This window comes from Pseudophryne corroboree, chromosome 3, assembly GCF_028390025.1.
Source record: "Pseudophryne corroboree isolate aPseCor3 chromosome 3, aPseCor3.hap2, whole genome shotgun sequence".
In the NCBI taxonomy this organism is placed as follows: domain Eukaryota; kingdom Metazoa; phylum Chordata; class Amphibia; order Anura; family Myobatrachidae; genus Pseudophryne; species Pseudophryne corroboree.
Window position 1 is genome coordinate 157,801,838 of NC_086446.1, and position 15,490 is coordinate 157,817,327.

At 43.7% G+C, this 15,490-nt stretch overlaps 1 protein-coding gene across 5 annotated transcripts in view; it reads left to right on the forward strand.

Annotated features, from left to right (window-relative positions):
- The window catches only part of ANTXRL (ANTXR like), a 367,823-nt gene that overhangs the window by 46,728 nt on the left and 305,605 nt on the right, over positions 1–15,490 (forward strand). Inside the window, exon 1 of one of the 5 annotated variants that reach the window (XM_063958513.1) lies at positions 12,039–12,230. The exons of the other annotated variants lie outside the window; for them this stretch is intronic. Coding sequence (XP_063814583.1) covers positions 12,112–12,230 — 119 coding nt within the window. The 5' untranslated portion in view covers positions 12,039–12,111. Of the gene's footprint in view, positions 1–12,038; positions 12,231–15,490 lie in introns of those variants that run through there. 5 annotated transcript variants of the gene reach the window in all.

Consider the following 15,490-nt stretch of genomic DNA (forward strand, 5'->3'; position numbering starts at 1 on the left):
CAGGGGCGTGCAAGAGATGCTGTCGGTGGCCAGAAAAATTGCGGGACACTTTCGGCGTACAGGCACCACGTACAGAAGACTGGAGCACCACCAAAAACTACTGAACCTGCCCTGCCATCATCTGAAGCAAGAAGTGGTAACGAGGTGGAATTCAACCCTCTATATGCTTCAGAGGTTGGAGGAGCAGCAAAAGGCCATTCAAGCCTATACAATTGAGCACGATATAGTAGGTGGAATGCACCTGTCTCAAGTGCAGTGGAGAATGATTTCAACGTTGTGCAAGGTTCTGATGCCCTTTGAACTTGCCACACGTGAAGTCAGTTCAGACACTGCCAGCCTGAGTCAGGTCATTCCCCTCATCAGGCTTTTGCAGAAGAAGCTGGAGGCATTGAAGAAGGAGCTAAAAGGGAGCGATTCCGCTAGGCATGTGGGACTTGTGGATGCAGCCCTTAATTCGCTTAACAAGGATTCACGGGTGGTCAATCTGTTGAAATCAGAGCACTACATTTTGGCCACCGTGCTCGATCCTAGATTTAAAGCCTACCTTGGATCTCTCTTTCCGGCAGACACAGGTCTGCTGGGGTTGAAAGACCTGCTGGTGACAAAATTGTCAAGTCAAGCGGAACGCGACCTGTCAACATCTCCTCCTTCACATTCTCCCGCAACTGGGGGTGCGAGGAAAAGGCTCAGAATTCCGAGCCCACCCGCTGGCGGTGATGCAGGGCAGTCTGGAGCGACTGCTGATGCTGACATCTGGTCCGGACTGAAGGACCTGACAACGATTACGGACATGTCGTCTACTGTCACTGCATATGATTCTCTCAACATTGATAGAATGGTGGAGGATTATATGAGTGACCGCATCCAAGTAGGCACGTCACACAGTCCGTACTTATACTGGCAGGAAAAAGAGGCAATTTGGAGGCCCTTGCACAAACTGGCTTTATTCTACCTAAGTTGCCCTCCCACAAGTGTGTACTCCGAAAGAGTGTTTAGTGCCGCCGCTCACCTTGTCAGCAATCGGCGTACGAGGTTACATCCAGAAAATGTGGAGAAGATGATGTTCATTAAAATGAATTATAATCAATTCCTCCGCGGAGACATTGACCAGCAGCAATTGCCTCCACAAAGTACACAGGGAGCTGAGATGGTGGATTCCAGTGGGGACGAATTGATAATCTGTGAGGAGGGGGATGTACACGGTGATATATCGGAGGGTGAAGATGAGGTGGACATCTTGCCTCTGTAGAGCCAGTTTGTGCAAGGAGAGATTAATTGCTTCTTTTTTGGGGGGGGTCCAAACCAACCCGTCATATCAGTCACAGTCGTGTGGCAGACCCTGTCACTGAAATGATGGGTTGGTTAAAGTGTGCATGTCCTGTTTTGTTTATACAACATAAGGGTGGGTGGGAGGGCCCAAGGACAATTCCATCTTGCACCTCTTTTTTCTTTTCTTTTTCTTTGCATCATGTGCTGATTGGGGAGGGTTTTTTGGAAGGGACATCCTGCGTGACACTGCAGTGCCACTCCTAGATGGGCCCGGTGTTTGTGTCGGCCACTAGGGTCGCTAATCTTACTCACACAGTCAGCTACCTCATTGCGCCTCTTTTTTTCTTTGCGTCATGTGCTGTTTGGGGAGGGTTTTTTGGAAGGGACATCCTGCGTGACACTGCAGTGCCACTCCTAGATGGGCCCGGTGTTTGTGTCGGCCACTAGGGTCGCTAATCTTACTCACACAGCTACCTCATTGCGCCTCTTTTTTTCTTTGCGTCATGTGCTGTTTGGGGAGGGTTTTTTGGAAGGGACATCCTGCGTGACACTGCAGTGCCACTCCTAGATGGGCCCGGTGTTTGTGTCGGCCACTAGGGTCGCTAATCTTACTCACACAGCTACCTCATTGCGCCTCTTTTTTTCTTTGCGTCATGTGCTGTTTGGGGAGGGTTTTTTGGAAGGGCCATCCTGCGTGACACTGCAGTGCCACTCCTAGATGGGCCCGGTGTTTGTGTCGACCACTAGGGTCGCTAATCTTACTCACACAGCTACCTCATTGCGCCTCTTTTTTTCTTTGCGTCATGTGCTGTTTGGGGAGGGTTTTTTGGAAGGGACATCCTGCGTGACACTGCAGTGCCACTCCTAGATGGGCCCGGTGTTTGTGTCGGCCACTAGGGTCGCTTATCTTACTCACACAGCGACCTCGGTGCAAATTTTAGGACTAAAAATAATATTGTGAGGTGTGAGGTATTCAGAATAGACTGAAAATGAGTGTAAATTATGGTTTTTGAGGTTAATAATACTTTGGGATCAAAATGACCCCCAAATTCTATGATTTAAGCTGTTTTTTAGTGTTTTTTGAAAAAAACACCCGAATCCAAAACACACCCGAATCCGACAAAAAAAATTCGGTGAGGTTTTGCCAAAACGCGTTCGAACCCAAAACACGGCCGCGGAACCGAACCCAAAACCAAAACACAAAACCCGAAAAATTTCAGGCGCTCATCTCTAAAAAATATATTTCTATTATGTATTTGAAAGGGGTGCTCTGCCTGCTGTATCTGAAAGGGCTGATCTGTCAGTCCAACCAGGGGCTTCGCCCCAGTGTAAAATTAAAATAATAAAAGCTAAAAACAAAAAGCCTAAAATTATAACTATAAAAACAATCTATTTTTTTGTACCCCAGTGTACTATATAATTTTTATTTTATTTTCATTAGTACTGTGACACTGCCGGTCGGACCACAGTATATTATTTTCTACCACAGTGTGTAATTCTTATATATATTTCTGATTCATTTGTGTGACACTGTAACCGCCGGTGTGTGATATAAAAATACTTCTACATATTTTTGACTCATTTGTGCGATACTGTAACCACAGTGTGTCATATAAAAAATTATATATATTTTGATTTAAATTAATATTTTATGCTGTGTCATCCCAGTATACATGCAGGGACTGAAGCTGCTCTGTCCATCTAGTGGTGTTCTGTCAGTCCACCCAAAATAAGAGACATTTTATCTTTATATTTTGTGCTGTATCCTCCCAGAATACATCCAGGCATGCTCCGTCCATTTTAGGGTGTGGTGTCTCTAGCTCATATTTTTATTATAACTTATTGTCCTATTTTCATAACTCTTCTTATCAACACATTGTAATTAATTCGAATTAATATTATTAATAATAGTTATAACTTAGATAAATTTAAATTAAATGAATATAAATAAACTCTCTACACTTTCTAGATATCGACGATATCTTGGAGGAAATTAAGAATTTGATTCTAATAAATGTAATTAAATACATTCAATTTAAATAAATTGAAATTAAAATAAATTAAATCTAAAATATTGTCTTTTATTATTCTTCTTTGCCCTAATCATCTTTTTGTGAACTGAAATCTTGAGCCTTGCCTAATGCATCTTTTTTTTTTAAATACTGTATTATATATATATATATATATATATATATATATACACACACATATATATATATATATATATATATTTATTTTTCTTTTTTCCCTCCCAGTATATACATCCAAGGGCTGCTGCTACTCCGTCTAGCTACCTCGGTGTAACCTTTTGGCCTAAACTGAATAAAAACAATATTGTGAGCTGTTCAGAATAGTCTGGAAATTAGTGGAAATCAATGTTATTAAGGTTAATAATACTGTAGGAACAAAAACACCCACAAATTCTGTTATTTTAGCTGTTTTGATGATTTTCTAAAAAAAAAATCCAGATCCAAAACCAAAACCCACAAGGGTGATTTTGGCAAAACCTATCCAGATTCAAAACACGAAGGAGATCCAGATCCAAAACCAAAACACAAAGCCCAAAAAATGGCTTGGTGACAGCCCTTTTAGAAATATCTTCTTTGTATTATTCTAATAATTTTATAGTCAAAACTCTGGAGTAAAAAAGTCTATGACAGGTGAGGCATCCACATCTGCTGTTGCTATTTTCTTTGCTGTTTGTTAACTACTACTACTTTTGGCCAATGATATTCCACACGAATCTTAATAAATGTTTGTGTTGTCTTGTATTCCATTAATAGTAGAGATGTGCACTGGAAATTTTTGGGGTTTTGGATTCGGCCGTGTTTTTGATTCGGACACGTTTTGGAAAAACCTCCCTGAAAATTTTTTGTCTGATTCGGGTGTGTTTTGATTCGAGTGTTTTTTTTCAAAACCCCCTCAAAAACAGCCTAAATCATAGAATTTGGGGGGAATTTTGATCTTATAGTATTATTAACCTCAATAACCATAATTTCCAGTCTATTCTGAACACCTCATACCTCACAATATTATTTTTAGTCCTAAAATTTGCACCAAGGTCGCTGGATGACCAAGCTATGCGACCCAAGTGGGCGGCACAAACACCTGGCCCATCTAGGAGTGGCACTGCAGTGTCAGACAGGATGGCACTTAAACAAATTGGCCCCAAACATCACATGATGCAAAGATAAAAAATAAAAAAAAGAGGTGCTAGTTGGAATTGTCCTTGGGCCCTCCCACCCACCCTTATGTTGTATAAACAGGACATGCACACTTTAACAAACCCATAATTTCAGCCACAGGGTCTGCCACACGACTGGCTGAAGTGACTGGTTGGTTTGGGCCCCCACCAAAAAAAGAAGCAATCAATCTCTCTTTGCTCAAACTTGCTCTACAGAGGCAAGATGACCACCTCATCATCATCCTCCGATTCCTCACCCCTTTCACTGTGTACATCCCCCTCCTCACAGAGTACTAATTCGTCCCAACTGGAATCCACCATCACAGGTCCCTGTGTACTTTCTGGAGGCAATTGATGGTGAATGTCTCCACGGAGGAATTGGTTATAATTAATTTTGATGAACATCATCTTCTCCACATTTTCTGTAAGTAACCTTGTACGCCGATCGCTAACAAGGTGACCGACTGCACTAAACACTTTCGGAGTACACACTGGAGGGGGGGCAACTTAGTTAAAATAAAAGCCAGTTTGTGCAAGGGCCTCCAAATTGCCTCTTTTTCCTGCCAGTATACATATGGACTGTCTGACGTGCCTACTTGGATGCGGTCACTCATATAATCCTCCATCATTCTTTCAATGGTGGCAGAATCATATGCAGTGACAGTAGACGACATGTCAGTAATCGTTGGCAGGTCCTTAAGTCCGGACCAGATGTCAGCACTCGCTCCAGACTGCCCTACATGACCGCCAGCAGGTGGGCTCAGAATACTTAGACTTTTCCTCGCAGCCACATTTGTGGGAGAATGGGAAGGAGGAGCTGTTGACGGGTCACATTCCGCTTGAGTTGACAAGTGTCTCACCAGCAGGTCTTTGAACATGTGCAGACTTGTGTCTGCCGGGAAGAGCGATACAACATAGGCTTTAAACCTAGGCTCGAGCACGGTGGCCAAAATGTAGTGCTCTGATTTCAACAGACTGACCACCCGTGAATCCTGGTAAAGCGAATTAAGGGCTCCATCCACAAGTCCCACATGCCTAGCGGAATCTCTCAGTTTTAGCTCCTCCTTCAATCTCTCCAGCTTCTTCTGCAAAAGCCTGATGAGGGGAATGACCTGACTCAGGCTGGCAGTGCCTGAACTGACTTCACGTGTGGCAAGTTCAAAAGGTTGCAGAACCTTGCACAACGTTGAAATCATTCTCCACTGTGTGTCAGGTGCATTCCCCCTCCTTTGCGTATATAATAGGCAGATGTATAGGCTTGAATGGCCTTTTGCTGCTGCTCCATCCTCTGAAGCATATAGAGGGTTGAATTCCACCTCGTTACCACCTCTTGCTTCAGATGATGGCGGGGCAGGTTCAGGAGTGTTTGGTGGTGCTCCAGTCTTCGGCACGCGGTGGCTGAATGCCGAAAGTGGCCCGCAATTCTTCGGGCCACCAACAGCATCTCTTGCGCGCCCCTCTTGTTTTTAAAAAAATTCTGCACCACCAAATTCAATGTATGTGCAAAACATGGGACGTGCTGGAATTTGCCCACATGTAATGCATGCACAATATTGGTGGCATTGTCCGATGTCACAAATCCCCAGGAGAGTCCAATTGGGGTAAGCCATTCTGCGATGATCCTCAGTTTCCGTAAGAGGTTGTCAGCTGTGTGCCTCTTATGGAGAGCGGCGATACAAAGCGTAGCCTGCCTAGGAACGAGTTTGCATTTGCGAGATGCTGCTACTGATGCCACCACTGCTGTACTTGCTGTGGGAGGCAATGCATCTACCCAGTGGGCTGTCACAGTCATATAGTCCTGAGTCTGCCCTGCTCCACTTGTCCACATGTCCGTGGTTAAGTGGACATTGGGTACAACTGCCTTTTTTAGGACACTGGTGAGTCTTTTTCTGATGTCTGTGTACATTCTCGGTATCGCCTGCCTAGAGAAGTGGAACCAAGATGGTATTTGGTACCGGGGACACACTACCTCAAGCAATTCTCTAAGTACCTGTGAATTAATGGTGGATACCGGACACACGTCTAACACCAACACAGCTGCCAAGGCCTGAGTTATCTGCTTTGCAGCAGTATGACTGCTGTGATATTTCATCTTCCTCGCAAAGGACTGTTGGACAGTCAGTTGCTTACTGGAAGTAGTACAAGTGGTCTTCCGACTTCCCCTCTGGGATGACGATCGACTCCCAGCAGCAACAACAGCAGCGCCAGCAGTAGGCGTTACACTCAATGATCCATCGGAGGAATCCCAGTTAGGAGAGGACTCATCAGACTTGCCAGTGACATGGCCTGCAGGACTATTGGCGTTCCTGTCTAAGGAGGAAATTGACATTGAGGGAGTTGGTGGGGTGCTTGGGTACAAGAGGAAGGGATTTAGTTGTCAGTGGACTGCTTCCGCTGTCACCCAAAGTTTTTAAACTTGTCAATGACTTCTGATGAATGCGCTCCAGGTGACGTTTAAGGGAAGATGTTCCTAGGTGGTTAACGTCCTTACCCCTACTTATTACAGCTTGACAAAGCCAACACACGGCTTGACACCTGTTGTCCACATTTCTTTTAAAATAATTGCACACCGAAGAGATGATTTTTTTTGTAATTTGACCAGGCATGTCAATGGCCATATTCATCCCATGGAAAACAGGTGTCTGCCCGGGTGCCTGACTTAAACAAACCACCTCACCATCAGAATCCTCCTCAAATGCTGCACTGTCCTACTATCTACTGCTCACAATAATGCAGCACAGATATGGATAGTATGCTTGACACAGAGCTGTAAGAAACAGCAATGGCCTACTGTACTGTACTATATGTATACTGCTGGTTACCAAAATGCTGCACTGTCCTACTATATACTGCTCACAATAATGCAGCACAGATATGGATACTAGTATACTTGACACAGAGCTGCAAGATACAGCAATGGTCTACTATACTGTACTACTATAATTATATTATATACTGGTGGTCCCCACAATGCAGAACACTGAGCACAGATATTTGCAGCACACTGAGCACAGATATGGAGCGTTTTCAGGCAAAGAACGTAGATATTTGCAGCACACTGAGCACAGATATTTGCAGCACACTGAGCACAGATAGGGAGCTTTCAGGGAGAGAACGCAGCCACGTCCTCTCCATTCAATCTCCATTGCATGAGTATATATAGAATACGAATCTAGTGAGAATCCGACAGCGGGATGATGACGTTCGGGCGCGTTCGGGTTAACCGAGCAAGGCGGAAAGATCCGAGGCTGCCTCGGAACTGTGTAAAATAGGTGAAGTTCGGGTTCGGGGGGGGGTTTGGATCTTGGAGAACCGAACCCGCTCATCTCTAATTAATAGTACTTGCAAGTTGGTTTGATTAGTTATTGCTAATGCATTATAAATTTGCAAAACCATTTTAAACAGAAATAACTGCCATGTGTTTGTGCCGCTGCAATGTTTTTGAGGTTAATACTGTAGGTAGAAAAAGGCCCAAATTATGTGTTTTATAATTTTTTTTTTTTTAAATAATACAGAACCAAAACACACAAGAGTGGCTTTGGCAAAACTGAATCCAAAACCAAAACATAAAGCTAATACAGATCCAAAACCAAAACACAAGGGTCGGCGCACATCTCTAATACAGTATTTACTTTGTACTGTATATATGTGTGATTGTACCTACTGCATTCACAGTGGCCTCTAGGTATACTCTTTGGTATGTTACTCTTGTTATTAACAACTAGGCTGGCTGAATACTCATTTGTACACGATAAAGCCATCAGTGGGTACTTTCCTTACATTGCAGATGTCTTTTTGGAATCTCTTATGATACAAATTTATGTACTATAAATACAGGAGTACACCATTAGGCGCTTCAAATCATGCCATTCAGTCTGGGTCCTATTCTGGTTCCACCCTAGGATATGTTACACTTGTAAGAAACAGGGCCGGATTAAGACTTTGGGGGTTCCGGGGCACTTAAGACAAGGGGCCCCGGCAGAGCGGGGACAAAATGCATCATCATGGCACACCCTAAATGGTGCAATGCTGTAATTCATGGCATTTGCAGAAGGGGAAGGGCCACAGTGACATGAGTTGCTGAAAATCATATCAACACACCTCCCGCCCATTTCGCTAGAAGATGGGTTTGATGAGGGAGGGTCATTTGTTATCTTGAGAGCGCAGAGTTCTTGAGTCTCCTGGATGTTCTGGAGTCTTGGTTAGTATGTTTTAAATATTGGTTCCTATTATGAAAAAGACATATTAAGATAGAAAATCTTTTTTTCATTATCACATTTCCCTAGCGGGAATGGTATCCGGTTGATAGATAGACAGTGTCTAGTTAGACAGTCAATAGATAGACAGGGTCAAAAGGTCAACAGGAAAAAGGTAGACAGTACAAAGTGTAGGCCACTTCCTCCATAAGTGGCCTACAGTGTCCAAACATAAGTTATCCGAGGCGTTCCGAGCCACAGCTCGGATCTCCCTGCCTGCCCTGGGTCCGAAATCAAGGCAACACCACAGGATCCCACTGTCGGATCTTGAGGTTTTGGCTTGGACACCAGTTCCATTGAATACAATGGACTACCCGCTGATTGGCTAGAAGAGCCATCTGTCATGGTTCTCAGCCAATCAGTGCATTCCCATGGAATACAGGGGGCAAGACGGCATCACCGCCCGCACTGTCAACAGCACCACCCACATGGCCGACACTGCCGGCACTCCTGCACTGAGGACACCGTCAGCACTCCCGCACTGCTGAAACAGCTGGCACCCCTGCATTGAGGCCACAGAAGGCACACCTCCACTGCTGACACAGCCAGCACCCCTGCACTGCCGACACCTCCACACAGAGGACACAGCCCGCACTGCCAACACAGCCAGCTCCCCCGTACAGAGGACAACGGTGGCACCCCTGCACTGCTGACACAGCTGGCACCCACACACTGCCGAAACTGATGGAACCCCCCCAGCACCTCCCCCCCCCACACACACACCCACAGAGGACACCACTGGGACACCTGCACTGCCAACACTGTCAGCACCCCTGCAATGAGGACACCACTGGGACACCCGTACTGCCGGCACCCCAGCAATGAGGACACCATCGGCACCCCTGCACTGAGGATACCACTGGGATACCTACACTACAGACACTGCCTAAACTCCTGCACCGAGGACACCACTGGGACACCCGCACTAACTACACCCCTGCAGTGAGGACACTGTCAGCACCCCTGCGCAGAAGACACCATTGGAACGCCTGCACTGCCTACACTGCTAGCACTGCTGAAGCATACCTCCCAACTGTCCCGATTCTGGCGGGGCAGTCCCATTTTTCACGGTCTGTCCCGCTGTCCCCGGGTGGGGGGGCAGTTGGGAGATCCCTCCCTGTCACTCGCTGCTCTGTGGAGAGCAGCGGTGAATAGATGCTGTGCGCATGCGCACAGCGTCTATTCACGGCAGAACAATTGCAAAACAATTACTTTAGAACAATGATAGTCTACACACGATTCTCAGAAAATGTCTGTGTTGGATTGTTTTCTATTGATAGTACTTGCGAGTTGGTTCGATTGGTTATTGCTAATACATTAGTAATTTGTAAAACATTTTTAAACAGAAATAACTGCCGTGTTTGTGCCGCTTGTCTGTTGCTTAGTTTAGCCAGCCAGGCTTCGGCCTATGGAGGTCATTCCGAGTTGATCGCTCGCTAGCAGTTTTTGGCAGTCATGCAAACGCTAAGCCGCCGCCCTCTGGGAGTGTATTTTAGCTTAGCAGAAGTGCGAACCAAAGGATCGCAGAGCGACTACAAAAAAAAATTGTGCAGTTTCGGAGTAGCTCCAGACCTACTCCTAGATTGCGATGACTTCAGACTGTTTAGTTCCGGATTTGACGTCACAAACACGCCCTGCATTCGCCCAGTCACGCCTGCGTTTTTCCTGGCACACCTGCGGTTTTTTTAATACTCCCTGAAAACGGTCAGTTGACACCCAGAAACGCCCCTTTCCTGTCAATCACTCTGCGGCTGCCATTGCAACTGAAGAGCTTCGCTAGACCTTGTGTAAATATACTTCGCCCGTTGTGAAAGTACTTCGCGCGTGCGCATTGCGCCGTATACGCATGCGCAGAAGTGCCTTTTTTTGCATCATCGCTGCGCAGCGAACATTTTTTAGCTAGCGATCAACTCGGAATGACCCCCTATGTTGGTGAACAATTTTGTGAGCTGTGAGGTGGTAAAAATTGAGTGGAAATAAATGTTATTGCGGTTAATAATACTGTAGGAAAAAAACAGGCCATGCCCCCTTAGTGACAAAAACAGGGGGCGTGGCTTGTGATAGCGGCACTGCCGTGAAGCCATGCCTTCATTCACACAGGCCACGCACCTTTTTGGACGCTATGCGCGTGCTGAAGTCTCGTTTTTGAGTATGGAAATTTTGGGAGACAAAACCCATTATTTGAGCCGATGCACATCACTAATCTAAGGATGAGGTTAAGGTTAGTAAAAGAAAATAGATCTCTTTACCAGTAATACAAATATCGTCAGGAGAAAAGCCCCATTAAATTGTATATGGGAAGCAGAGTGTTCAGTAAACAATGAAAAGTATGTGAAATCAGTGATTACTCCAAACTTTTCAACTGCATTTAAATACAGGTTGAGTATCCCATATCCAAATTTTCCGAAATACGGAATATTCCGAAATACGGACTTTTTTGAGTGAGAGTGAGATATTGAAACCTTTGTTTTCTGATGGCTCAATGTACACAAACTTTGTTTAATACACAAAGTTATTAAAAATGTTGTATTAAATGACCTTCAGGCTGTGTGTATAAGGTGTATATGAAACATAAATGCATTCTGTGCTTAGACTTAGGTCCCATCACCATGATATCTCATTATGGTATGCAATTATTCCAAAATACGGAAAAATCCGATATCCAAAATACCTCTGGTCCCAAGCATTTTGAGACAAGATACAATGAATATCACATTTTCCAGCTATTATGCTGGAAAAATGAGATAATTATGTTTAATTAATAAAGCCCATAGCCCTGGAAACAAAACATTGATTTTCATGTATTTGAAATAAAAAAAAAATCGATGAAGATCAACCTTTAGTAAATACACTCTTAAGAGTTAGGGTGGCACAGTGGCACAACAGTCAGCATTGCTGCTTCTCAGTGCGTAGTCTCTGGGTTTTGTTCCAGCTGGGCCCTGTCTGTGTGATGGTTTCCCTATGTTTGCTCCCAGAAACCGAGGACATACTGGTAAGTTTGTGCCTGTGTGGTAAAGCATTTAGACTGCCGATCCACTAGGGCAAGGACTGGTGTGAATGATTTACCATTCTCTGTAAAGCGCTGTACAATATGTAGGATAATAATACTGTGGATACTTTATTTAATAAAGTTCCCTGTCTACAATAAAGTTCTTCCTATTTGTTTTTAATTATTTCCCCACTAAGCTGTAAAGCACTGAGTATCTCTGTCTCTTTGTAGTGAATGAGTTAATATCCTCTCCTCCCTCTGGGGTTTGGGCAGCATAGACATTCCTCTCCTCCTCCCTTACATCCTCTTCCTCCACCATCCCTCCTTCCCACCCCTGGCTGCTGCCCCCTCTCCTCCTCCTCCTCCTCTCTCCCTCAGTCCTGGATGAGGAGACACAGGGAAACTGCTGGGCTATGAAGACAAGGATCCTGCTAGCCTTTGTGGCCCTCCTGCCCCTCTTGTGCCAGGCTCAGGAGAATGAAGAGCAGCGATCCTGTGATGGGGCATTTGATCTGTACTTCATCCTTGACAAGTGAGTGGCAGAGAGAGTGAGTGTGAGGGGAAGGCATGCAAGCAGCAAGACAACAACAAAGGCAGGCAGAGTTTGCAAGACATGGGATGAGTGTAACAAACTGCAAGAGTACTGACTCCAGATGTATGCAGAACTTTTCCCTTGCAGGAAATGAACACAGCAACCAATAAACACGTGTCATTTAAAATCTTAAGGTTTTGTTACCCATATTAGCATCTGTATACTTATTATACTGATAATTTGGCTCTATGCACAATATACCGTAACTATGTTCTAACCACCTTTTGCCATGTCTCTACTAAATGTTTAACTACAATCAAGAAACTACCCAAAAGGTATGGTTGTCCTCTTTCTTCATGGACAGCTTCTTCTGGCTAACCTGTTCCTGTAAGTAATTTCTTACTGGCACATTGCTTCTAAAGTGGTGGCCGCTAAGAAAGAGAACCAGTTACAGCAGTATGATAGAAATATATAATGATATACAGTAGGCTACACGAGACATATGAAGCAGAGTGGGGGAAGCGTGGTGTCACAGAGATTGCAGCGATGATGGACCAGTGTAGCAGTTGTACAATACAATAATCTGGGACATGTAGCATAGATAAAACTAATGGAACTGCCATAGGAGGGGGTGGATAGTAATCGTCAAGTCAAAACACAGAATGGAGAGAGACATATTGATTGTCGACAACATTAATGTCGACCTAGCAACTACTACACAGATATATATCTCACTCTAAGGTATGATAAGAGTTAAAGCAGAAGTGCAGAATCTGGTCATTATATGCATAGAGTAACCAGCCAGGGAAGATCTCAGGAGACTTCCATTATGTATAGTGTTGTAGTCTGTAATGTATAGTAGAGGAAACGTTATTCAACAGGAGTGAGCGCCGGCAGACAGATGGTAGACACAGACAGACTGTCAACAGTCAGGCCTGCCCCTGAGACCCTGTGAGGCAGAGCCTCAGTAGCAGAGGGGATTGGGAAATAAGCTTTGTTTTTTGCTGTCATTTGTAAGAAGGTGAGAAAACATCAAAGTACAAGTACGGAAGCATATTATTATGTATAAATACAGGCGTTTGTAAGACTCAAATGCACTTGAAACGAGGACATTTCTAATGAGACAACACTAGGGTTTGTCTTGGCTAAGCGACGTGTAACAAAATTGTCATTTATTAGGGGAATATGATTATTACATGAGACAGTGAGAGACGCTTTCGCCCGCTTAATGCCAGTGTGGTCTGCAGTGAGACCGGCTGTGGAATACATGCTGAGTTGGTCTTGGGACAGACTGCATAAAACTTTCTTTGTTGGATTCCTGTACTAGTGACCTGGTGCTGCGTCAGCGACTATGCTGCGGTGTGTATCTTTGTCCACCCCAGCCTCTAACACGCACACACGGGAGGCAACTAACCCAGTACACTTTCTAATAGCAACCTTTCTTCTTGATAAATTCATTTTTGTCATATTGTATAACTTTCTCGGTGGTTTTGCTATTAACAGTGAATGAAGCTGAGTAAAAGCAGGAACATGCTTCAAATCCTTGTTTATTTCCTGAAGTTTTTATGAAATATAAAGTTGCTAAACTTGTGAATACACTTTATAGTTAACACTAGTTGTGCTTGTGTGTATCCTTTTACTCACTGGGGCTTAGTGAAACATTCCAGGGGAAGGTTATGTAATAGGGTTTTTGGAAGCAGCACGAAACCGGCGATCTTGGCTGCAGGTTTAAAAGGGCAATTATTTCAATGGCAAAACCGGACTGGTTTTCCCCTTTAAATCATTGCCGGTTTAAATCTGCAGCTGAGTTCACTAGAATCGCGCTGCTTCAGAAAACTTGGACCCTATTACATACCCTCCATGTCTCTTAGAGAAAACAGTTATACACTTTAGTAGTGTTCATTTCTAACATTCTAACAGAATGTTAAGCCTAAATCTGTATCGTGTCTCATTGTCTTGGGAGTTCGTACCTAGGTCTTGTTCATTTAAATGACATTTCTGGTCCAGATGCATATACATCCTCAACATACACATGCATATTGTTTGCAAGGCCAAGGATGCTGCTAATTTTGTGCGTTTGTTTACATCCTGATGAGGAATACAGTGCTTCCTTCCTGTACGTTGTACAATGTACTTCACAGGGCTCTGTAAATCCCTGTGAGTATAGGGGTATTTCATAAAGAATTTATTTTGGGGGAGGGGTGTGTCAATTACACCACTCAGGGAATAATACATTACTTTTCGAAATAGGTTTCTGATTATGATATTTTCCTTTTCATATTAAGGGGGTATCAATCAGGGGTGTATCTAAGGGTCTGAACGCCCCTGGCAAAGTAAAGGACTGGTGCCCCCCTCTCCCCATATTTGAAATATTCAAGGTGCATGTGCCAAAAAAGAGGCGTGGCCACTCAGTGTCCAAATTCAAATGACACCACATAGCGTCCCTTACTCACATTACACAGCACAGTAACGTCCGTTATTCATGTTATGCTACACAGTGGTGCATATATATATATAGAGAGAGAGAGAGAGAGAGAGAGAGAGATATGATATAGATTATATATATATATATATATATATATATATATAATGTACATACGGCATCATTCGAGCACTTTGGCAATCTGCGCTGCCGGAATCATACTTACCCCAGTGCCCTCCTTATGTATGTATGTATGTGTGTGTGTGTGTGTGTGTGTATATATATAGGAATACCGAATAGGGGTTCTAGCAACCAGCGGTATAATATTTGCAATCTCAATTACCACATGATAATTGTATATATTAAAATAAAATTATTTTATTTTTACAATACTATTAAAAGCACAAAATTATGAGATAGAAATATATATATATATATATATATATATATATATATATATATCCATGTGCAGAACCCGGCACTCATAAGGGACAGCGCGGCCCCAAAGGTAAACTTACTGGAGTGCCTTCCCAGAGAGATTAACTCCCATATGTACAACGAAGAAAAGAGAGGCGGCACTTCCAGATTTGTAAAGATCTTTACAAATCTGGAAGTGCCGCCTCTCTTTTCTTCGTTGTATATATATATATATATATATATATATATATAAAACCCTCTATAAGAGGTCAATATGCAATATATTGTGTAAACCTTATCTAAAGTGCATATTTAAAAGTGCGAAAAAAATACCAGGAGAGAAAGTATAAAATATACAGTTTAAGAATCTGCAGAAACGGGGGCGTGGCCACTCTAAAGAGGGCATGCCCTTCAGTGTAGT